General features: G+C 32.6%; 2 protein-coding genes across 2 annotated transcripts in view; one reads left to right on the top strand and one right to left on the bottom strand.

Annotated features, from left to right (window-relative positions):
* Positions 1-11369: 11369 nt before the first annotated feature.
* On the bottom strand, positions 11370-14444 carry LOC139489546 (uncharacterized). Its single transcript, XM_071276071.1, has 2 exons — positions 14272-14444; positions 11370-12054 (listed from the first exon to the last, which is right to left on the bottom strand). Exons 1-2 carry the CDS (start codon positions 14334-14336, stop codon positions 11631-11633), a joined length of 489 nt encoding a protein of 162 aa, XP_071132172.1. The 5' UTR covers positions 14337-14444; the 3' UTR covers positions 11370-11630.
* A 198-nt stretch (positions 14445-14642) lies between these two features.
* The window catches only part of LOC139489544 (DNA topoisomerase 3-alpha-like), a 33576-nt gene continuing 21131 nt past the window's right edge, over positions 14643-27087 (top strand). The window contains exons 1-11 of the mRNA XM_071276064.1: positions 14643-14969; positions 15948-16084; positions 20151-20226; positions 20765-20873; positions 21672-21723; positions 22090-22181; positions 22593-22763; positions 23884-23929; positions 24410-24464; positions 24779-24853; positions 26752-26932. Coding sequence (XP_071132165.1) covers positions 14829-14969; positions 15948-16084; positions 20151-20226; positions 20765-20873; positions 21672-21723; positions 22090-22181; positions 22593-22763; positions 23884-23929; positions 24410-24464; positions 24779-24853; positions 26752-26932 — 1135 coding nt within the window. The 5' untranslated portion in view covers positions 14643-14828. The remainder of the gene's footprint in view (positions 14970-15947; positions 16085-20150; positions 20227-20764; positions 20874-21671; positions 21724-22089; positions 22182-22592; positions 22764-23883; positions 23930-24409; positions 24465-24778; positions 24854-26751; positions 26933-27087) is intronic.

Here is a 27087-nt window from a genome sequence, read left to right as displayed (position 1 = left end):
TCTGTGATTGGACAAAATGCTGTCATGCTGGGTGATTTGGTTGTGTTTGAAAAAACGTATCGTGATGGAAAGCAAGTGAAAAACTATAAATCTTTGAACTAGATCTTACAAAGATTTATAGTTTTATCAAAATAATTGTTTCTCCAATAGCTCTTTGCATCCATGACAGCTATGTATTCGGGACAATTATATAATTTTTAATGTATAAAACTTTGTTGTACGAACGTACATGACTTTTAGAACGCGCCCGCTACGCATGTGAGATTTCCGCGGGGTTTTGGTGAATGTAAACGGAAAGATACGAGGACCGAGAATACTGAACACAAACAGAGAAACGTTATTTAAATGGTATCTTTGTGCTTCTGAAGGTTATCGAAATGATAGTTTTAAACATATACTCAAATTTGAATACGTCGGATGTCTTTTTTAAAGATAGTTCTTGTTGAAATTAGTTTTGTTTCACAGGACAACTATGACTTGTAATATTGAAGACACACATAACCATGTTAAGACTGTTAACATTGACAAATGAACAATGATGAAAATGAGGCCAAGTTAGGATCAGACAGACAGACTTACCTGTCAGGAAGCCATATACACCTAACTTATTTTCATTGCATACAACAAATATATTGGCTCTGTTGCTTAAACATTAGATATACTGACCAAAAGGGAAAAAAAGCAAACATTGACAAATGAACTGTAAAAAAAACGTACTCCTAAGAAATAATTAAAATGGAAAGCTATGAAAAGAAACTGCCATATTCCGATCTTGTGACAGGCAATTTCCATATGAAGAAAATGATGGATTAAACCTAGCTAACTAAACCAGGATAAAGTCAAATGATACCTGACAGGCACCCATGACTGTAAGATGAAGATGCTTACTGACTGTTGGGCATGTACACCTTACATTCATTCTATACGTCAAATATTAATCATTATTTTGACTATATCTATCTTCTGCTCTTTTTTATGGGCAATTTCGTTAATGGACACACAAAAGAATTTATTTTCTTAGGTGATCTGGTGTTATATATATAAGAATGGCAAATCATATATCGTATCTCAGCTTTCACATGTAAATACTAACTGTAATTAACTTCAGTTAATACTAGAAAACTGACATGACATGACAGCAAGGACCCCTCTTGTATATGTTTAAGTGAGGCAAAAGGATTGATATATATAAAGCAACAATATAATTAATTGACGAAGCTAATTTAGTGTTCACAGTTTGTTATGTGAAAATCCAAGCACTATGCATTTTGATTGGCGATTCCGTAAATGGTGTGCAACCGTTTAATTTGACACTCATTTCGTAACAGCAAACCAGACCTTTTTCGTAAAAATCCGAGCAAAAAAATTATCAGTTTAAAAAGTTATCTTAACACAATTTCGACTCTAGGAATTCCCAAACAATTTTGAATGCATATAATAAAAATAAGGAGATACAATGAGGAAACCCATGCCTTATCTATAGGTTATATTGTATATATTTATTCCCGATGATATCATACCACAAGATTGATTGATTAATGGTTGCTTTATGTTCAGGGGCAAATATTGAATGCATGTTCAGTGGCAAATATTTCATGCATTTTCAGGACAAAACTACCCGAATAAAGATTGGTTTGATTTTTGATTTTTGGTGTTTTAACGCCACTTTTAAGCACCGCATTTAGGCTATTTCATAGCGGCCAGTCAAGTTTTATTAGTGGAGTGCCCGTAGAAAACCACCGACCTTCGATAGGAAACTGGCAACCCTAGTCAATTAAGATTGGAGTCGAGTGTATCCGCTCGAGACGGATTCAAACTCACAACCTCAATGTTGACTGGTAAGTGATTACAGTAGTAACTACTTATAAAAAAGAAGATGTGGTATGATTGCCAATGAGACAACTGTCCACAAGAGACTGAAATGACACAGACATTAACAAATATAGGTCACCGTATGGCCTTCAACAATGAACAAAGCCCATACCGCATAGTCAGCTATAAAAGGCCCCGATATGACAATTTAAAACAATTCAAACGATAAAACTTGTGGCCTTAAAATTGTTTATATAAAAAAATGAAACTTAGACCACTATGAACCGAAAGTGTAATTTTTTTTTAACAAATGATCAGATTTACCGTATTTTTAATTTGTTAATCAGTGAAATAACTGAATAAATATACCTGTATCAGATTATGTTAAATCGCACAAAAGGAAGATATTTATCAAAATTTGTGATTTGTGTTACCACAACTGATTTTTTTCTACGACTGATGAGCCTAGTTCACCTAAATTTTTACAGTTTTTGCATTAACAAAACAAGAGGCTCTCAATAGACTGGATCGCTCACCTTGATTTTTTGGGCATTTATCTTTCGTTTAAGGGTTAGAAAACATGATAAACAAATTGTGTAAAATTGTCCTTAAAGGGCAATAACTCTTTAAGAGGTAAATTGACAACTTATGTAATATGAACTTATTTGTAGATCTTACTTTGCTGAACATATTTGCTGTTAACAGCTTATCTTTATCATTAACACTTTTCAAGATAATAACCAAAAACTGCAAATTATCCTAAAAATAACCAATTTAGTGGCAGCAACCCAACAATGGGTTATAAGATTCATCTGAAAATTTCAGGGCAGATAGAACTTTACCTTATAAACACTTTTACCCCATGTCAGATTTGCTCTAACTGCTTTAGTTTTTGAAATATAAGACAAAAACTGCATTTTACCCCTATGTTCTATTTTTAGCCATGGCGGCCATTTTTTGACGAAAAGAAAATTAAACACAAACTTTGTTCTAGACACCCTGAGGATCAATCAGCTTAAGTTTAGTTGGAATTGGTTCAGTGGTTTCAGAGAAGAAGATTTTTTCAAGTTAGAAAACATGATAAACAAATTGTGTAAAATTGTCTTAAAGCGCAACAACTCTTTAAGGGGTCAATCGACAATTTTGGTCACATAAACTTATTTGTAGATCTTACTTTGCTGAACATATTTGCTCTTTACAGTTTATCTTTATCATTAATACTATTCAAGATAATAACCAAAAACTGCAAAATTTCCTTAAAATTACAAATTTAGTGGCAGCAACCCAACAACGGGTAATTAGATTCATCTGAAAATTTCAGGGCTGATAAAACTTACCTTATGAACACTTTAAACCCATGTCAGATTTGCTCTAACAAAACTGCTTTGGTTTTTGAGATATATAAAAGCCAAAAACTGCATTTTACCCCTATGTTCTATTTTTAGCCATGGCGGCCATGTTTTTTGACGAAACAGAAAATAAAACACAAACTTTGTTCTAGATACCCTAAGGATCCTTCAGCTTAAGTTTGGTTGGAATTAGTTCAGTAGTTTCAGTGGAGAAGATGTTTGAAATAGTTTACACCAGACGGACGACGACAGACGACGACGACGACGGACGACAACGACGGACGCCGACGACGACGGACGCAAAGTGATGGCTAAAGCTCACAGTTCCGTTGGAACGGGGAGTTAAAAATTTGCAGAACTGAAGGACAAAATGAAAACTATAGGGTTCCTGTATCCTCAAAGTGTGTCCATAATAAGTTAACTTTTCAACCAATCACATGAAAAGTTTTGGAAATATTGTGAATAAAAGTTACCAGAATTGTATAAATCACTGCATTTGCAGTGGAATGCTAGAACTATATATAGTCAAAAGTTAAGAAATAAAAAATAATATATTTGATGTTTAAGTATAAGCATATTTCTGTGTTTTTATTGCATGAACTTTATGAGACTTTGAAAATGAACAAATATATATTATGAAACCATATGAATAACCATATGCTCCGCATATGCGCAGCTTTATACGACCGCAGAGGTCCGCGAACCCTGAACAGTTTGGGCAAGTATGGACACGACATTTAAGCTTGATACAGCTCTGAGTTTGGATTCTGATTAAATAGTTGACACAACATAGGTTTCTGACACAGAATGAATGTGGTCTAGGAACTTAAACTTATTTTTTTTTTTTAAATTGGACATCAACCTATTATGGTCCAATATCCAAAATCTAAATACATGGTTAGATTCAGCATATCATAGAACCCCAAGAATTCAATGTTTGATGAAATCAAATAGTGTTCAATTTTAGACCCTTTAGACCTCAATGTGGACCAATTTGATAACCGGGCCCAAATATTAACCAGGTGCTCCGCAGGGCGCAGCTTTATACGACCGCAGAGGTCGAACCCTGAACAGTTGGGGCAAGTATGGACAAAACATTCAAGCGTGATACAGCTCTGAATTTGGATTGTGATCAAATTTTTGACATTACATGTTTTTTTTTTACACAAAACAAATGTCAAGATTTTACAAATCAATTAAAGATTTCTTCTTCAAACTTTTTAAATCTAAAATTAAATAGTTGACACAGCATAGGTTTCTGACACAGAATGAATGTGGTCTAATGAACTTAAAAGTTTTTTTTTGCCTTTGAGCAATTCACTATGCTGTTGAATATTAATCCTCTCAAAAAAATGTTTGAAGAAATTTTCTTTTTATTTATGAAATCTGAAATGAGAAAAATTTAACCCCCGCCCCCTTTTTTTTTCACATCCCCGTTTCCCTTTTTCCAAAACTGATATCAATTCAAATTTCTAATGGAGTTTACAACAATAACTACTCTTTTAAATACATCATAAAATATTAAAATGTAAAATAAAGTGCTTGTTATCACTGAATGGTAAAGATTGGTTGGTAGTAAAAGTGAATATACATTGTTTATTGTATAAAACAATAAAAAAAACTTCATCAGCAACATTTTATATTGGCAAATTTCCAATGAAGTTATTTACATAAAGTTATTGGCAAATAAAAATAGAAAATGACATCATAGTCATGTCTGGCAAATGTCCAACATACATTATCTAAAAACATTTTAGATAAGATAAGGAAAAAAAGCTTCATCAGCAACATTTTATATTGGCAAATTTCCAATGAAGTTATTTACATAAAGTTATTGGCAAATAAAAATAGAAAATGACATCATAGTCATGTCTGGCAAATTTCCAACATATATTATCAACTACTATTCTATACAAAGAAAGATAACTCCAATTGAAAATTAATTGCTATTGCACAATATTGTGCAATTAGATATTTCTTGCTATTGTGCAATACTGTGCAATTGAAAATTTCTTGCTATTGCACAATACTTGATATGGAATCCTGATTTGGACCAACTTGAAAACTGGGCCCATAATCAAAAATCAAAGTACATATTTAGATAAAGCATATCAAATAAGCCCAAGAATTTAATTTTTGTTAAAATCAAACTTAGTTTAATTTTGGACCCTTTGGACCTTAATGTAGACCAATTTGAAAACTGGACCAAAAATTAAGAATCTACATACACAGTTAGATTTGGAATATCAAAGAACCCATTTATTCAATTTTTGATGAAATCAAACAAAGTTTAATTTTGGACCCCCATTTGGACCAACTTGAAAACTAGGCCAATAATTAAAAATCTAAGTACATTTTTAAATTCAGCATATCAAAGAACCCCAAGGATTCAATTTTTGTTAAAATCAAACTAAGTTTAATTTTGGACCCTTTGGACCTTAATGTAGACCAATTTGAAAACGAGACCAAAAATTAAGAATCTACATACATAGTTAGATTCGGCATATCAAAGAACCCCAATTATTTATTTTTTGATGAAATCACACAAAGTTCAATTTTGGACCCTTTGGGCCCCTTATTCCTAAACTGTTAGGACCAAAACTCCCAAAATCAAACCCAACCTTCCTTTTATGGTCATAAACCTTGTGTTTAAATTTCATAGATTTCTATTTACTTATACTAAAGTTATGGTGCAAAAACCAAGAATAATGCTTATTTGGGCCCTTTTTTGGCCCTTAATTCCTAAACTGTTGGAACCAAAACTCCCAAAATCAATCCCAACCTTTTGTGGTCATAAACCTTGTGTCAAAATTTCATAGATTTCTATTCACTTAAACTAAAGTTATAGTGCGAAAACCAAGAAAATGCTTATTTGGGCCCTTTTTGGCCCCTAATTCCTAAAATGTTGGGACCAAAACTCCTAAAATCAATCCCAACCTTCCTTTTGTGGTCATAAACCTTGTGTTAAAATTTCATTGATTTCTATTCACTTTTACTAAAGTTAGAGTGCGAAAACTAAAAGTATTCGGACGACGACGACGACGACGACGACGACGACGACGACGCAGACGACGACGCCAACGTGATAGCAATATACGACCAAAAAATTAAAATTTTTGCGGTCGTATAAAAATCTAAATACATGGTTAGATTCAGCATATTGAAGAACCCCACATATTCAATTTTTGTTGAAATCAAACAAAGTTTAATTTTGGACCCCGCTTTGGACCAACTTGAAAACTGGGCCCATAATCAAAAATCTAAGTACATGTTTGGATTCAGCATATCAAAGAACCCCAATAATTCATTTTTTTGATGAAATCAAACAAAGTTTAATTTTGGTTCCTTTTGGCCCCCTAATTCCTAAACTGTTGGGCCAAAAACTTCAAATCAATCCCAACCTTCCTTTTGTGGTCATAAACGTTATGTTAAAATTTCATAGATTTCTGTTTACTTATACTAAAGTTATTGTGCGAAAACCTAGTACATTTTCATTTACTAATACTCAAGTTATTGTCTGGAAACGAAATTCTTTTGACTCTCGCAACATCATAACATTAAAAGAACACAAAAAAAAATGCTTTCTTATAAAAACTCATACTATATAGTTGACTAAGATTGTCATGAGGCAACTTTTACCCTGAGTAATAAACTGCTTTGCTGAGCGCAGCTGGATACCCCTGCAGAGGTCCAAACCTGAAAGTTGCCGGGCAAAAATGGACACAATATTCAAGCTTGTAACAGGTCTGAATTTGGATTGTAATTAAATATTTGACATATTTTAGGTTTCTGAATAAATGCCAGTAGTCAAAGAACTTGAAACTGGTTATATGAATTGAATCTAAATTCAATTAAAGATTTTTTGCTGTTGTACAATACACTGTGCTGTTGCGCAATACTAAGTAAATCTGTTTTCAGACTACAAACAAACAAGGTTTCATGAGAATTGCTGAAAGCATTTTTTAGTAATTGTCCCAAAACTCGAAAATCACCCGTTTTTTAATACCTCAGATATGTAAAATCTTAATTTATAAAATTCAAAAGGGAGCTTACATCAATAGATATATAATACAATAACTGTTTACTGTCTTTAAATATCAGCTGTATTTGTACGAGGCTAGGAAACAAGGTGTATGCCAGCTTTAAGTGAGCTACTACACCAGTTTCGAGTCGAGTCATGTGTGTATGTTATCAAAAAATTGGTGTGATTCTTTTTGCTTTAAAGAAATGTTTGAAGACAAACAGAACGTATAAAAGTAATCGTTAATTCGCAATTAATACGTCATTGGAATGCGACTGCAATACACATTCTGAGGTCACGCAGGTGCATACAATACTCAGTCCGGCAGTGGGCGGAGCATTAAAGCGATATCCTGTCTATATAGTATACAGATACAGCATAGCGATATCTGTAGGGCTGTATGCACTGGCGGATCTAGAAATTTTCATAAGTGGGGGCCCACTGACTGCGCTAAGAGGGGGCCCGCTCCAGTCATGCTTCAGTGATTCCATATATAAGCAACCATTTTTTTCCCAAAAAGGGGGGGGGGGGCCGGGCCCCCTGACCCCTCTAAATCCGCCTCTGGTATGATACTATCTGTATGATTCCTGTATAGTAGAACACCCAATTGCAGGATAAAAACAATTTACTAAAATGTCTTACAAGTTGGAGAAAGTATTCTTGAGGTATTGTCTGAAAACTGGAAAATCCCCCCTTTTAGGCTCACCTGGCCCAAAGGACCAAGTGAGCTTTTCTCATCACTTTGCGTCCGTTATCGTTAACTTTTACAAAAATCTTCTCCTCTGAAACTACTGGGCCAAATCAAACCAAAATTGGCCACAATCATCATTGGGGTATCTAGTATAAAAAATGTGTCCGGTGACCTGGCCAACCAACAAAGATGTCCGCCATGGCTAAAAATAGAACATAGGGGAAAAAATGCAGCTTTTGGCTTATAACTCAAAAACCAAAGCGTAAAGAGCAAATCTGACAATGGGTAAAATTGTTCATCAGGTCAAGATCTATCTGCCCTGAAATTTTGAGATGAATCGGACAACCCGTTGTTGGGTTGCTGCGCCTGAATTGGTAATTTTAAGGAAATTTTGCTGTTTTTGGTTATTATCTTGAAAATTATTATAGATAGAGATAAACTGCAAACAGCAATAATATTCAGCAAAGTAAGATTTACAAATAAGTCAACATGACTGAAATGGTCAATTGACCCCCTAAGGAGTTATAGTCCTTTATAGTCAATATTTAACAATTTTCATAAAATTTGTGAATTTTTACTATCATTTTCCAATGAAACTACTGGGCCAAGTTTATTATAGATAGAGATAATTGTAAGCAGCAAGAATGTTCAGTAAAGTAAGATGTACAAACACATCACCATCATCAAAACACAATTTTGTCATGAATCCATCTGCGTCCTTTGTTTAATATTCACATAGACCAAGGTGAGCGACACAGGCTCTTTAGAGCCTCTAGTTTAATAATTAAAACCCCTGAACTTGGAAACGTAAAATCTAAAATTTATAAAAAATGAAAGGGAGCTCATGTCAATAGATATAAACTACTAACCAAAGTTTTATGCAAATTGGTTAAATTGTTTTTGAGTTAATGTCTGACGACGGGCAGACGAACAGACGCACAAGGTATACCATAAAACATCCCGTAAACGGGCATATAAAAATGGTAGACATCCTTCTGGCAGGCAGAAAACCCAATTATATATATATAACTGTGAAATATAAAATATAAGCACTGGGACACACATTCTCCTGCATTCACTATAGAGGAGCAACAAAGCCTGCAATCACTATTAAAACAAGCATTCTGGGAGTATTGCTTGGCCCCTAACCGGTTAAAAATTCATTGTAATGGAATGAAATTCTAACTTGATCTAACAATTGTCAAGGTGTAAGCTACATTAAATAACAAACAAACCTACCAATAAATTCTTCAAACAATTACCTAAGGAAAAGGAAAAAAATCCAAAATGTCATTTATCTTATTACAATGTCTTTTAAACAAGAGTGCACACGCTGAAATGTCTTGCCTTCTTTACTAATCATTGATATTATGTTGATAGTCCTAAATATAAAGCTTTATTAAAACTGTTGCATCAATTAACATTAATCAAGAAAACTAAACATTGGCCAATGAACCACGAAAATGAGGTAGACATGTACAGTTTACAATTCTTTCATACAACAAATATAGTTGACCTATTGCTTATAGTTTCGTAAACAGACCAAAACACAAAATCTTAACACTGAGCAAGGTCAAATAAAACCTGCATGAATGACATGTAGAGCATAATATATTTCCATACACAAAATTGAGATGACTGATTGCATATAGTATTAGAAAAAAAGACCAATTAGTCAAAACTCAAAAACTAAACTTTGACCACTTAATCAAGGTCAGAGGACACCAGCCAGCTAGACATATACACCTCATAATCATTCCAAACACCAAATATAGTAGACCTATTGCATACAGTAAAGGAAAAACAGACCAAAACATAACAAGAGGCTGTCACAACGACAGCAAACTGGATTTATTAACATTTATTTGTATCCTGCCAATATCACAAGAACCATAACTGATGAACGGTGAAACTGAAAATCGTCAATATCAAATTAGACCTCCATTTTGTCATCAGTATCAACATATTAAAATTTGAAAAGCTTAGGTTGAATGGTACATGAGTAAATGCACGGACACGACTGGAAAAGCCTTTTATCAATCTTTCAAGAACCATAACTCCTGAACGGTAAAAGTCAAAAGCGTCATTATTGAACTTGACCTCCATTTAGTCATCAGTAACAACATATTAAAATTTGAAAAGCTTTGGTTGAACAGTTCATGAGTAAATGCACGGACACGACTGGAAAAGCCATTTATCAATCTTTCAAGAACCATAACTCCTGAACGGTAAAAGTCAAAAGCGTCATTATTGAACTTGACCTTCATTTTGTCATCAGTAACAACATATTAAAATTTGGGAAGCTTTGGTTGAACAGTTCATGCGTAAATGCACGGACACGACTGGAAAAGCCATTTTTCAATCTTTCAAGAACCATAACTCCTGAACGGTAAAAGTCACAAAAATCCAGTTAAAAACTTAACTATAACCACTGAACCATGAAAATGAGGTATAGGTCAGATGACACCTGCCAGTTGGACATGTACACCTTGCAGTCCTTCCATACACTGAATATACTTGACCTATTGCTCATAGTATCTGAGATATGGACTTGACCACCAAAAATTAACCTTGTTCACTGATCCATGAAATTAGGTTGAGGTCAAGTGAAAACTGTTTGACAGACACAAGGACCTTGCAAGGTACGCACATACCAAATGTAGTTATACTATTACTTACATTAAGAGATAATTTAACATTAAAAAAAATCTTTTTTTTCAAGTAGTCACTGAAACATGAAAATGAGGTCAAGGACATTGGACATGTGACTGACGGAAACTTCGTACCATCAGGCATCTATATAAAAAGAATGAAGCATCCAGGTCTTCTATCTTCTAAAATATTAAGCTTTTAAGAAGTAAGGTAATGTCGCCGCTGGATCACTATCCCTATGTCAAGCTTTCTGCCGCAAAAGTAGCAGGCTTGACAAAAATGAGTTATTTCCCTTTGAACAGAAATCTAGTAATAAATAACTATTTCATTAAAAATTTATTTCTAGGGAAAGTTAAAAATTAGTTTTTTCCTTTTGAACAGAAATCTAGTAATTAATAAGTATTTCATCAAAATTTTAATTCCAGGGAAAGAGATTTAACTGAACAAGGAGAAAAGCTTAAATCATGAAAAACGAACTCGAACCTGTAACTTGTCATGATGAAAACAATATGACAAATATCAAACCAATATCTTCAAGCATGAAGAAAAAAAGTCTGGAAAACTGATTTGCCAGTCTGATGGATGGACAGACAAGAGGGACAGAGTGCAACATTAAACCCCTTCTACTTCATCGGTAGGGGACTAATAAAGAAATGTAGAATGACTGCCTATGAGACAACCATCTACCAGAGCATCAAGTTATAGTAGACTGCACACTATTTAGATTAATTTTAAAATTATCACCATACATGTCATTTAGACTCAGTACTTAACAAATAGTGAATGCATGTAACAAGACTCAATATGGTGAGCAGGCTCACAATAAAACTTATTGACTACATGGTTTTAAAAATCCTTAATTTATTGTTTAAAACAATGATATTCTATAAGTATTATCTTCGCTAGACAAGGGTTTAGATTCCCTTCTTTTCTTAACCCTTAGAAAGGGAAGATGTATAAATTTGTATATCAACATAATTTGTAAACATGAAAAATATTCATGACACTAAAGTAAATCATTATATTTGGCAAGTGTTAATACTCAAAATGGACAAAACTGTTCATACCAAAACAAGCAGACATATAGATACAACGTATATTTGTGTTAATCTTGTCCACTTGCATTATTTTTTTGCTTTCTTGCTTCTTTTTCTTTATGTAGCATTTCTAGTCTTTTTACATACTTTTCTGATGGTAATTTTTTTTTATTACAATGTTCTATATAATTTTCTAAATGCTGTTCTTCCAATCCTTCCACTCTTTCATATAAAGTCATGCCCATTTGTTCATCAAGATCATTTTCTTCTCTTAAAATACCAAAATAAATTAAAAATGCAGCCAAACTGACAGCAACTATAAGTGGCTGAGCTGCTGGTGGTGGATCTTCATTTCCTTCTTTGATGAATGAAGGAGTCACATTTGCAGCTTTACTTGTTGAGAACTTAATCGGTTCTTCAATGATTTTTTCCTCTGCTAATAAGGTAGCAGAATGATGGATGTATCTGGCATTACTTCCTCTACAACAACACCTGCAAAAAATTCATTAAAAGTGATTAAGTTTATACCTATTTCAACTGATTTTCAAAGTTGGTTCTTATGAAATGCTGTAACACAACACTGTCCCATGCTATCAAGAAATGATTAAGATTTTTTGAACACAAAAAAAAACGTTGTCTCACTTTATTTTGAGACAATGACAAGAAATATACATATAGATATATACTTGCCAAAACTTGATTACAAAGTTATTACACACAAAACCAATAAAAATTGAGAATGAACATGTAGGGGCGAACGTGTAGGGTGCGAAAGTGAAAGGGGGCAAACGTGATTGGGTGCGAACTTGAATGAGCGCGAACAGACCCTATTTCTATGGTGAGAGTGTGAAAATGCATGCATTATCATATGATGAGTTTTCGTACTAATAACAATTTTCACTGCTTACAGTTTTCACTGTTGAGTTTTTATTCAGGTGTATACTCAAATTTGAAAAGCATGTTCTATTGAATGATTTTAGGTATCTAGTTTTTTGTCAAGGCTTTCTACAATTTTTAACCGTTTCCAATTACTTTGTGATTTTCGTATGTCACAAAAACGGTGTCATATGTTTTCGTATGAATTAAAAATTGGATCAGTTCACGAAAGTAGTGGTTCTGATGATCGGTTGAATCACATTAAGGGCTATTCATACTTTTCAGTACTAGAAATAAATAGTAAATAGTTTTAGGTTGGTGTTTCATGTGCTGAAATTGTTACATTTTTATTTCCGATTGACACTTGGTTTCTGCAAAGGCCATTATTTTTTTTTTAAAACAAAATGCAGTTTTTAAAACTTAGGGTTTGAATGTAAAAAGTTAAGACTGATTTCATCTTCGTGTATAAAAAAAATTGTCAATAAAATATTGAATATATGGATTTTGAACAGCCATTTTATAAAAGAACCATGATAATTTTAACCTGCTCGTTTGTAATAAAAATGACAAAAAAACACATGTCAGTCACATGTCTTGAAGATCCGATGTCGAGCAGGCAGGCTATATAGCTATACTTCATGTAACCCCTCAGAATATTGGTCAATAACTATTATAGTGAGGCATATTTTTGGCATTAAATAAAAATGGCTAATCTGGTCAGTTTTATTAAATTTGTTCTAGCATCTTTTAAAACGACTTTGAATATGTTTTAAAGTTATCAAGTTGTAGTGTTGTTATTGTTCCAAATATAGAAACTGAAAAACCTGCCACAATATACACGTGTAAAATCGAAACCAATGAAATATGGATAATATGGGGACGAAGTCCCCAATTACGGTAGAAAAATCAATAAAAAAAAAAAAAAAAAAAAAAAAAAATCGGGAAAATTTCCTAAATTTTTCATTCTACTAATGAACTCAAAATCGTTAACTTTTTTTTCAGATCTACTTCCTGTTCCGGTTTTCTACGCTTTTGCGCAGATATCTGTCTTGTTTGCATGAGACTTTGAAAAAATTTATATTTATCAGTCTAGTAAATATAAGATTGGATCTCAATACAAATTCAATTTTAATAATTGTTTGATATGAAAAAACATTACCTGATGAAAGCGTTTCTTTTGTTTACATCGAATATGACGTCATAACTTAAAGAATGTCACAGCTAATTCCCTAACAACAGAATCAAAATCGGGAACGTTACGTACGGTATTTCGGAATCTTTTATCAACGTGATTGAATTAAAAAAAATAATACATACAGACTTCGTCCCCATTCACAGGTTATGCCTGCCTCATATTAAGAAAACATGCCATAAATGTACGAAAAACATATGACACAACGATAATCTAGCATGTATTGCCTCATATCATAAAATAATCTTCTTCTACCTTAAATTTAAAAATTTTTTATATGCACAATCTGTATCATACATGCATTTGAGTTTGTTTTTAAGAACCAGAACCGTACCACTAAGGTCCATAATATTTTTTTTTTTATTTATGCAGCTACAAAACAAATGTAGGTTTATAAATTTAGTATGGCGTTCATTATCACTGAACTAGTATATATTTGTTTAGGGGCCAGTTGAAGGACGCCTCCAGGTGCGGGAATTTCTCGCTACTTTGCAGACCTGTTGGTGACCTTCTGCTGTTGTTTTTTTCTATGGTCGGGTTGTTGTCTCTTTGGCACATTCCCCATTTCCATTTTAAATTTTATTATTGTGGGTTTTTTTATTTATTTAATTTAAAAAAGTTCATTGTACTGCAATATTTACCCTCCATTTGTTAATTTTCGTACACAGTTGAAGACCCTCACACTTGTTCTTCTTGAAAACGACATGATTCAAATGAAAGACGCAAGGTTATCGTTTTTTAGCAATGTTCTTCACCGGTCACATTATTACGAAACGATTTCGTAACAGTCAACGTCATTATTCTACATGAATATCAACTGATAAAATTGTAAAAAAAAAACGCAATAATGATCACGACCTGCGAATTGTTTGTTGCAAAATAAACATATGATGAAATAAAAATAATAATTTTAAGTACTTTTTCATAAAATCATATTTATTGTATAATTTGTATCTTATTATCACTTAAGAAGTATTTCCCCTCAAAATCGAAACCGAGCACTTCATTTTACGACACACAATTATGACCTTGACACGAAAGTCTGGTTCTACTGGTTTAGTCATTTATGCCGATCTCCTTATCTCTACGTTAATATGATACCCATTCATCAAGTTACTGGCGGTGAACTTAAATATACAGATGTTTAACAAGTTTGCATCATATCAAAACAGACATTTATATATTTTATGAAATATGAATGTATGCCCTAAAAATAATTAAACGCCATTTCTGTTCTGAAGTAAATGGAAAAAGTATGGTTAGAATCCTAAATGTTGCTGAGAAAAATGATGCTGCAAAATCAATTGCAAATGTTCTGTCAAGAGGAAGTTCCAGGAAGGTACATCTAATCATGAGATCTCATTGAACTGTTTAATGAAGGCCCACTTAAATGTTAAATTATCTTTCACCATAGCCAAATGACATGTGAGTACGAGTCCGTTTGCCTTGATTTATGTTCGCCTTAAACCTGTTCGCCCAGGGTCCATTCACCCTGATTATTATTTTTTTTTTATTGGGGTCTAGTTTCGTAATGTTTATTTTTGAACAGGGTATATTATTTTACCCTCTTGCTGGCGGAGGGACACATATGTCCGCGATATAATTTATGCAAGCTCCTCATTGCTGTATCTTTTTTCAAATAAAAGACCAAAGATTAAACAGTGTTATATTTTCTTTAATGGTCCCAAATGTAACAGTCATCATAGCATGGCGTCATTTATGGAATGACATCATTGTTGGACGTAGAACAGTTGTATTTTCTGGCACACAAAATGCAATCTTGAAAATTTCAAACTGTATCCTGAAAATTGAACGACATACAAAATGGGGTGAACATATTTCATTTAAAAGAATGAGTCAAAACGCATATAAAATTATTTGATACATGTATATGCAATCGAAAAGATAACTATTGGCATTCAGCTGGCACTGCTGTAATGAATTTCAAATGTTGACCCATTTTCAGCCTATTTCATTGAGTGTGTAGCCTAGTCCAACTGACATATTGATTGGTTATCTGCTGGACTAGTCTACTCTTAAAGGAGAGTAGTTTACCTGACCTAACAACATGAACAATGACTTCACGGTTCAGCTAACAAGCAAGCTAACCAAAGATATTACCTTTGGCTTCACACTCAAGGAAATCGGCTGTAATGGGTAGGTAGTGAAACTATACAGTAGTTGTTAAAATAAAAATGTACAAGAAATGAAAAAAAAATCATTATTTAAAAGTTTCACTTGCATTTTGTTTCTAAATCTACTTTCTTTAGTTCTAATTCCATTCTGCAGTTAATGAACAAATATTTCTGTTTTTCAGCGTGAAGGATTTTCAAAATTCAACAAAATATATGAATTTGAATACAACATTCTGAATATGAACAACTGTACAATGTCGATGACCAGTTTATCAGGACATTTGTTGGAAATGGATTTCATAGGCCAATACAGAAAATGGTCAGTCAAATTTTAGAGGAATAGCCCCTTACATTTTGTATTATCCATATTGGTCATAGTTCACTGGGGTAAAGCTGATGACCGTAACTGCATTCACGGTCATCCCAAGATGTCGGATGAAAAATTAGGTCCGTTTCTGTATTGTCTGTTAAAGTGTTTCTATATCATTTTCTTTACAAATCATACATTGAAACGATGTAAATTTATAAAAGAATCACTCGGAAATCACTAATTACTTCTGAAAAATGTGCATGAAACGGGAAATTCGATTTGAAAAAATCGCCAAGATGACCGTAAATCACAATCGAGATGACCGTAACAGAATCAGCGATTCATAACAAGGCTGACCGTAATTTATAAATGATGACCGTAACTTTTAAAGGATGACCCTCAATTCTAAGAAATATCCGTATTTATATAACTATATTTTTGTATCAAATGATTAATCGTGTTGGTATACACATATTAATATGAGAGTTTTATCCTATAGGTAGAAGAAAATAAGACGTGCTTCAAATGCAAAGATGCCCTCAATTCTAAGAAATATCCGTATTTATATAACTATATTTTTGTATCAAATGATTAATCGTGTTGGTATACACATATTAATATGAGAGTTTTATCCTATAGGTAGAAGAAAATAAGACGTGTATCTTTTTTACAGTAGAAGGTTCAATTTTTAAAATGAATTTGCCAAAAGACATGCAAATGAACAGGAAGGGAAAACATGCTACAAAAGTGCGATAAAATGACACCTTACAAGCATAATGAAAAAAATGCGGTGCACAGCCTTCAACTGCTCGACAAAAGATTTTTGTTTGTTTCTGGGATTCCTTTTAATGACATATAATAAATGCACATTTTTAAAAATGCCAAAAAATTGCATGTACACCCATTGATATTATATCGTCTTTCATTTTGTCGTGCAAATAAAATAACAGAAATATTTTGAAAATATCATTCGAATAAACTAGTGAAGGTGAGCTCCAGCAAAGTAGATCCTTAAAATAGTATTGTACGAAAAGCGTATCACAAGGCGGAACGTTGTCAATTTGTATATATAAAGAATTGTTATTCATACAGTCAGGATTCTACTTCTTCAAAATTATCTCCCCATTACGCCAGTTCATGCTCACAATCGTAGAAATGGAAGCCGTTGTAGGGATGACGCTCTGCCAATTTTGCTCTTGAAAACTGATAAATTTATCCACATAGCACCATTACGATCGATCGTTATATGTCAGTTATATTTCAAAAGACAAATGTATCTACTAGCTAATGAGCATTAGTTAATGATCTTGTCTGCATTGATTCAACTTAAAAATATTGTCTGTTTGGATGTCAGATGGAATTTTTGAAAATTCTTAAGCATTTAAAAAAATTCTAATTAAATATTTCGTGGAAGGGCAGACTAAACATTTTCAGTGGTTGAAGATTATAAACCCTAGTTGTCACACACAAGAAAATCATATTTTTTTCGAAGATATCCATTTTCATCATCCAAATTAAAAGACTGTCGTCAAGTACTTTTAGAAAAAATAGCTATTCGAACACACCTACTCTGTTTTTGTGATTCATTAGATAGGTATCTCAATTGACCCATATATTTCATCTTTTCGTACTGTCATTTTTTTACGTTATAAAGTCAACCTGTAGCTTTGATATATAATAATGATAGAATCTGAAGCGAGATGCTATATAAAATACTCTTGCTTTGTACGTTTTAAAGACAAAATATACACCCCAAACATGCCCTAACATAAAAAGGTGCACTCGATTTTTCTCTTTTCGATACAATCGTTACCTGTTTTGGGGAATTTTTTCTTGATTCACATAATGGAAGGGCAGACACGAAAATTTCTGAACTAAAAGATTGATATGTTCTCCGTCCGTGATAAAAAAAAATCGGAGGTTATGCATTTTCTACATCCAACTTATAGATACTATATATAAAAAAAAAAGATGTGGTATTATTGCCAATGAGACAGCTATCCAGAAAAGACCAAAATGACACAAACATTAACAACTATAGGTAACCGTAAGGCCTTCAACAATGAGCAAAGCCCATACCGCATAGTCAGCTATAAAAGGCCCCGATAAGAACCATGTCGTCGACTTGATATCTTATTGTTTTGCATTACTATGTAATAGATACATTGAAAACTTATGCAAATGGTGTTTTTAAAATAAGAAAATTGTCGTTTTATTTGTTTCTATTAACTTTTAAAATTTTGTTACTATATCAAACATTACAGTTAACTTTAATCGCTTTCTCGATAAACTCTTTTGTTCTATTTCAAAAGTATTTCCGCCTGCATAGATCAAGACAAATTAAGATTTTAATCTGCTTCCTCTGGACCCATACACATGGGCTCGATTACCAAATATTCGTACGTATTATCAATGTTTTTAATGCTCCATTTATTGGCATTATGTTTTTCTGGTCTGTGCGTACGTTCGTCCGTTCGTCTGTTTGTTTGTCCGTTTGTCCAGCTTCAAGTTAAATAAAATTAAAACTTAGTACACATTTTCCCTATGATATGATCTTTTCAATTCTAATGCCAAATTACAGTTTTATCCCATTTTCATAGTCCACTAAACATAGAAAATGATAGTTTGGATGAGGCATCCGTGTACTAGGGACACATTCATGTTTCTTCAAATTTTCGTCGTATCGCTGTCAATTTGTGTTAAAATTTTAACGTCGATATCAATAAATATTTCATTGTTTACGAGAAATATGCAATTTACTATCATTGTTATAAATCCTAAATTTGGCCAATTATATTATAGTTTAAAAAAAGAAATATATGAAACATATTTATATCCGCTAACTGAGCCCCTATTGAGATCGACAAACTCAACAAAAAAGCTTTGAATACAATACGGATATTTCTTAGAATTGATGGTCATCCTATAAAAGTTACGGTCGTCCTATATAAATTACAGTCAGTCTTTACAAATTACGGTCATCCTTTACAAGTTACGGTCATCTTTTTACCAACCACGGTCATCCTTGTTTTATGTTACGGTCATCTTGGAAATATTTTGATTATGATTTACGGTCATCTTAACGATTTTTTCAAATCAAATTTCCCGTTTCATGCACATTTCTCGGAAGTAATTAGTGATTTTCGAGTGATTCTTTTATAAATTTTCATCGTTTCAATGTATGATTTGTAAAGAAAATGATATAGAAACACTTTAACAGACAATACAGAAACTGACCTAATTTTTCATCCGACATCTTGGGATGACCGTGAATGCAGTTACGGTCATCAGCTTTACCCCAGTGATAGTTCAGATTAGAACACAAGAGAAAAAAATGCTCATTAGGATAAAAGGTGCAAATTCTTGCATTGAAGTATTCTACTCTCTTTCTGTGACAAATCCTGACAGAAAACATTCAAGGATGCTGTCAGTCAAAAGACTAGTTGCCATGGTAGATCCTGACAAAGAACAACTATTGGTAGATATTGTATCTCCAATTTATGTTAGAAATAATAGATGACAACTAGCTTACTCGTTTTAGACATTTAATTTTTGGAAATAATATCCCTCTTTGATTTGAATCAGTAATTAACTGTAACAACGATAAGAATAATTTATTCTTTGAAAGGAGAGTTTGATTTTACAAAAATTTCACATATACTTATATCAGTTTTCTCACCCTCAAGAAATAATGTATAATATGATATCCAACTTATATGAAAAATGTCATGGTGATTACTGATATCCACCCTAGATATTAATAAAAAGAAAAAAAAGGCAACTTAAAAAAAAAAGAGTGTACATTAATGAGACATGCACACACACATACATCAACCCAAAATCTGAATTCAAAAAAGAAATATATGAAATGGAATGCAGCATCCTGAATATGAGCAACTGTATAATGTCAATGATAAGTAAATCCTTTGTAAACATGGTAAATAACACAAAATAATGGATTATATAAACCAAAACAAAACATGGTTGGAATTTATGTCTGTTTTATTTTAAAATAAAATTTTCAAAGTAACTTTATAGTTGTAAATTAATAATATGGTATTGAATGATTTTACAGGTATAGCTGCAGTCCTGTTACTTTATTTGATGTTCCAGTAGAAAAACATTGTCACCCAAACATGGTCGACATTAAGGTGAGATATTATATTTAGGAACATGTAAGCTTTTTTATCTGCTTTATTCTGAAAGAATTATATGCATGGTAGCCATATTTTCAATAATACTTCTGAAGATGTATTGAGTAATTAGGATATTCACTGATTTGTAAAAACCTGTTAGTTCAAAACGTATTAAACATGTTAAACTCATACTGCTCACTATGGCTTTGCCAACTCTTGCAGTTATCAGTTAATCATATAAAAAACGTATATTCAATGATGCCTATTAATCAATACATTTTATAAAAAAAGAAATTGTTCTGGTATTATAACATTAGCTAATTAAATTTCAGCCTTATTATATCAAAACCAGAGGATCCTGAAAGATCTTAAAAAAAGAAAGTATGGAACATATTCAGACCTTTGTTTGTTTGTAATGAATTATTTTATTTAAATCCTTTTAATTATGTTTTTAATGTAATACATGAAATATTCTAATACATTTTATCTACAATTTCTTTAAATTCTGAAGTTTATAACAAATCCATAATAAAACAGAATTTTTGTCAACTAGAGAACATTAGAACGTGAAATTAGAGGTTGCCAGCATTTAATTATATGGACAGATTGTGACAGAGAGGGAGAAAACATTGGTTTTGAAGCAATCCAAGTCTGTAAAGCAGGTACTTAGATATTTAAAAGCTTTATTATCAAAATACATATGTAACATAAACTTTGTCCTTCAGACATGGCTTATCGTTTTAAAATGTATTAATTAAGTGTTACCCTTGACCGTCAGTCTTAGCTTTTACCTTTGATAGGTCCCATTTTCTTTTCTACCCTCTAACTTAACTTTGCATCATGCCAATGTTATGAAACTCATACACAATGCTTAGAAACAAAACTTGCAGACACTTAGAATTTTTTTTTTGGATGGTGAGTCACTTATCGTTCTAGAGTTATGCCCTTTATAATAATGTGGAAAATTGTCGCTTTTTTTCGATTTTGCACTGTAATTTGCGTTTGCCTGATGCAAAGTTTATGAAAATCATATACAATGCTAAGAACCACACCAAGCAGACAGAGTTTGAAGTTAGCAGTTCCAAATTACAAAGCTTGAGCATTGGCATTCATGGCCTTAGAAACATTCTTCTTTTATTTTTTGAATAGATTATATTGTATTGCAAGTAAAATTCTAAAAAACTCAATGAAACGAAAAAAATGTTTGTGTATTAACTTGAGCTTGATCTTATAAAGTTTTGATCCCTAAAGTCCAATGTTAACTTAAAGTCTTTATTAAACAATCTACTTTAACAACTGGACAAATGTTTCTAAAAAGGTACCTTGGAGATTTTTTTCTTCAGAATTCTGTTGGATGATTACGGTGAAGAAACAGCTGTTCTTGCTACATTTATAAGTTAGAGTTATTCATAAAAAAAATACAAGTTCCTTTTCACCATTAGATTTTCTCTTTTTTTCAGTTAAGCCTAATATTCCAGTTTACAGAGCCAAATTTTCAGAAATAACACCACAGTAAGTTACAATTGAGTTTATTAATGTACATATTTTGAAGGATTAATTACAAGCTGTTATTTTTTTTTACCCAGTTTTAGTTTAAATCCATCAACTAGTACAATATTTTAGCTCATTGATTTGGTGAAAGGTTGTTTGTAAGGTTTGCAATTTAAATACAATAATTCCTACATTTCTATTCCACTGATTATCTGTTTGTGTTTTAAAATTAATGTTTTTTTATAGCAACTACTATTTTATAAGGAACAATGGTTTGGGGAGCATAGGTTGACTCTGCTGAGTTTAATTGAATGTATACTTTTGCCTCTTTTTATTAAAACTGATGACAAAAATTTAAAGATTCAATAATCTTATTTATGTTTTCAGAGCAATAGCAAGAGCCTGTAGTAATTTAATTAGACCAGATAAAAATGTTAGTGATGCAGTTGATGTTAGACAAGAGCTTGACTTGAGAATAGGTGAGATATATATACTTCACGACTACAAGTCAAAACATGGATGTTGATGCATTCTAGATGTTTAATTTTCATCAAAATAGAAAACACAGTACTATGTAGATGTGGATTGTAAAATGTTATAATATATAATACCAATAGTCTTCACTGCATACTTGGTATGAAACAAATACATTAAGACAAACATATAAATAAAGTCTTTCTCAAGATCAGATGAGAAAATCTGGTACATGTGATTAACTAAGCCAGCATTTTCTTTGAACATGAAGTAGACTTTAAATTTTACCACAAAGACAAACGACAAATAGAATACTTCTACTTGTAGTGATTTTATTGCAAAAAACAATAGCATTTTGCACAGATATATTTAAGTTAATGTTGAAAACTGAATAGCGTTGTTTTTTACCTTTACAGGTGCTTCTTTTACCCGATTCCAGACTTTACGTCTACAGAAAATTTTTCCTGATGTTTTAGCAGACCAGCTGATAAGTTATGGTAGTTGTCAGTTTCCAACTATGGGCTTTGTTGTGGAGAGATATAAGCAAGTTCAGGCTTTTATACCAGAACCATTCTGGAAATTAAAAGGTGTGAAGATTAAGTAAGATATAACATGTTCTGAACCCTGTTTTCAGCTCATCTGTCCCTGTCTTCCATTAAAATTTTCTTAAAAAATCTTCTCCGTTCAAACTGCTTAACCCTTTCGCCGATGAGTCCCGGTTTACCGGGATTCACGCTTCAGACAGCTGACAATGAGTCCCGTTTTACCGGGATCGGAATACCTGTTTTATGTTTCCCGCTCAAAACAGTGCAAACATGAGTTATCTTTCTTTGATGAATACCGGATGAAAGTGTAAACATGGCGCTTCCGTTTGATGAAAACCGTGTCAAAATCAGAGAAAATTTACGGAATTTACGAGAATTTGAAATGAGGGAACATTTTTTTTGAAAGAATATGGAAGAATTGAAGCCAAACTAGTATACTTTTTTGACATAAAATGTCGTTTTATGTACAAAACACTTGGAATGGACATCGTTCAGTGTGAGGAATTTGTACAGCCTCATAAAAATTTTAAAAATTTTGCCGTTTTGGGTTAAAAAAATTACGATTTGGGGTCAAAGAGCAGAATTTTGAGAATTTCACCTAGATAATGCTGAAAATTTGAATATTTTATGAGGAAAAAATTATCAAAACATAAACAAAACTGTGAACAGGGTGTTAGTGAATGAAATAAATACACAAATAACTACAAACAAGTTTTTATTGACATTTATTATGAAGATCTCCCACTTGAGTAATAGTAGCCAGGGAAGCCATCTTCTCAGAGTAGCTTCTGTCTGGGCAGCAATCGGTGAAAGGATTAATCGGCTGAAAGCAAAGTTTTCATGTATGCAGCATTTGTGGTATATTAAATATAAAGTCTGTGATTTTCGTCCAGATGGATTACCAACATGAATGCCATGTCTAGAAATAGAACACAAGGGGTCAAACAATACTTATTGCCCCTGAAATATACACATTTTGCAGTTTTCGGCTGAAAATATGGATGGTATGTCAAAAGAGAACATGCAAAAATAATCAACAGTTCAAAGTCTATTAGCCTACAAATCTTTCAACTGGTTTTTGAGTTATTGCCCCTGAAATATATATTAGTTTTAATCTTTTGCTTTTGGTTTCATATTACTGATATTTTTAATTTTATTTTAGTTTCTCATAGTCATGAAGATGGAGATTGTGAATTTACATGGAAAAGGTAAGTAAGCTGTTATTTGTTTTCAACATTTATATCTATCAAAATGCAGAAAAATTTATTTGATAAGTCAAGCAGGCTCTCCTTTCATGTTCCTATAAAAAGACAATAATATGTGATAAAACAATGAGCCTAGTTTTAACCTTAGCTGTACTCTGTAACTTTTTTTAACATGTTTTCTAACCCATCATTACACATTTTTTGTCTTGGGTTATCTTAGTGTTGGTCCTAGGTCTTGCATCTTCCAGGTCTTTAGTTTGACCAATCATACCCACAAACTTCAACATACATTGTGATTATACTGCTGCTATACTACCATAGGTGTTCATAATTTAGGAATAAAAAGGACTGGTTAAGGTAATCTTGTACAAGAATTGAATAATAGTTTTAAAAGACTTTGAAAGGTTTGTTTGTTATTGCATAATGAACAGAGACTATCTGAACTTTTGTTAAATGAAATGCCTAATCGTGTTTCTTTTATAGAAATCGTCTGTTTGACCACCTTGCTTGCCTGGTGCTGTACACACATTGCATTGAGGTAAGACATGTTTATGTTCAAAGTATCAGAAATCAATGTTACAAGACTTTGAATTGTTACCTTTCTTACCATAACTTCCTAGGGGAGGTTTACAGTTTATATAACTTTGAAGAAAAAAATAGGCAAACATTTTAACAAATTAACGAAAAATAGTGACTTGATAAAAAAAATAATTAATAAACATGTACAAATCCATTAAAGGCACAGGGATTTAGTTACCAATTATGTAAGTTTGTGAAAATGGTATTGTAAGTTTAGTCTGTAGGCTATATGTTTTAGGAATAGATAATTGTATTAGATATGTCTATTTTCAGAATCCAGTCGCTAAAGTAGTGGATGTCAAATCTAAAACAAAAAGTAAATGGAGACCAACAGCTTTAGATACAGTTGTAAGTGTGATTTAATTGATTAGTCTATTTTAAAAGTTAACCACCCCTTTTAGATATACTAATGTGCAGGCATAGATTAAAAGATAAAGTCCCTTGAAATAAAGAATGTATTTAAAAACATTGGATATTCATTATACCCCCCCTTAAAAATTATACCCCGCTTTAAAAAAAGGGGGGGTATACTGTTTTACCTCTGTCTGTCAGTCCGCTAAAGCGGGGTATACTGTTTTACCTCTGTCTGTCAGTCCGTCCGTCCATCAGTTCCTCCGTCCGTCAGTCAGTCCGTCCCATGAAACTTTCGTCACATTTTTCTCAGGAACTGCAATACAAGGATTTCTGAAATTTGGTTTCAGGATTTATATAAGTCAGCTATACCGTGTGATGCGTTTTCAGATTCATCACTCGACAACTTCCTGTTTACCGAACACTTGTATGATTTTACACATGATAACCAAGTTAAAAATTTTCGTCACATTTTTCTCACGAACTACAATACAAGGATTTCTGAAATTTGGTTTCAAGGATTTTTATAAGTCAGCTATACCGTGTGATGCGTTTTCAGATTCATCACTCAACAACTTCCTGTTTACCAAACACTTGCATATTTTTACACTATTAATATTATCCACTTGCGGCGGGGGTATCATCAGTGAGCAGTAGCTCGCAGTTTCACTTGTTTGACTTGTACTGGCAACATATGTCCCGAGAACACACTTATTTCTTAGTGCATTTCTTTTAGACAAAATATTCAAATTAAAAAATTGCACCTGCTCTATCTCAAAAAGTTTTTTTTACAGTTTAGTGTACTACTATTGGGACAAATAATATCAAAATTATAGAAACTTCTACCAGCTCTAACTCAAAATATTGACAATTCTGTGTTAAGGGGGGCTAAAATTCAGTTTGACAGCTTCAGACATACTAATTTTTTACCTTTTTTAACTGGACAAAATCACTACTTAACATACAGAGTCACACCCCAATTTTTCTAACATGTAATTTCATCCCCCTACTTTTAAATGTTTCATGCATTAAATATCAAGAAATAAATTGGGAAAGTATTAAAAAAAGTTAAACACTGTTCACACTAGGGACTATATTCTTAGACAAAGAAAACCAAAGAATGATAACTGTGTCCTTGGACCACATATAAAATTGAGATTTGAAATGGGGAATGTGTCAAAGAGACAACGACCTAACCAAAGAGCAGAAAACAACCAATAGGCACTGGATTGTATTGGCCATTTAATGCTCAGATTTACGGAAATTAGTAGAGGATCAAACAAGGGATAACAATGGATCTTCAACACAGAAAAAAAATCCAGTACCCAGAGGCAGGCGTCAGCTGGCCCTGAAACAAAACTGTGTACTAGTTCAATGAAAATGAACATCACTATATACTTGAACTACAATTAAAAAACATTCAATACTTACAAAGGCCAGAGACTCCTGTCTTGGGACAGGCACAAACATGCAGCTGGGTTCTAACATGTTTTGTGAGTTCTCAACCCTCCCTTAATCTGTGTCTTATGTTATACGTCTTACCTTAATACCATTCCCTTAAGAGTATATGTACATGTATGTATGTATGTGACAATGATAAATCAGAACCAATTAATTTGATCATGCTATTAAGATGATTGAGTTTGTCTCTTCTATTGGCCTAGTGAAAATTCAAATAGATGTAAGAACTTTCAGCTAAGGCAGCACAGGTATATGGAATTCTTGAACAACAAAAAATCATAAATTTTTGTGATGCCCCATCTTGTAGACCAAATAAGGTCATTGATATACCTATAATGTCCTTTCCATAAAGTGTTTTTTATCCTGATGGCCAAAGTAGTTCAACACAATACTGTCAGTAGCATTCCATTTTCTATCATTATCAAATATTTTAGGAAATGGAAAAGTTAGCATCGAGAAAATTGAGGATTAATGCCAAAGAAACAATGAAGATTGCAGAGAAGTTGTATACACAGGGATTTATAAGTTATCCTCGTACAGAAACCAATATGTTTCCTAAAGAATTAGATTTACAGAAATTAGTAGAGGATCAAACAAGGGATAATAATTGGGGAGGTAGGTGTATTGGTCAATTAATGCTCAGATTTACAGAAATTAGTAGAGGATCAAACAAGGGATAATAACTGGGGAGGTAGGTGTAAGGTCCATTTAATGCTCAGATTTACAGAAATTAGTAGAGGATCAAACAAGGGATAATAACTGGGGAGGTA

The sequence above is a fragment of the Mytilus edulis genome, chromosome 9 (genome assembly GCF_963676685.1).
Source record: "Mytilus edulis chromosome 9, xbMytEdul2.2, whole genome shotgun sequence".
Lineage (NCBI taxonomy): Eukaryota > Metazoa > Mollusca > Bivalvia > Mytilida > Mytilidae > Mytilus > Mytilus edulis.
The sequence above is the reverse complement of the archived record's forward strand: the minus strand, read 5'-3'. Positions and strand labels throughout refer to the sequence as shown.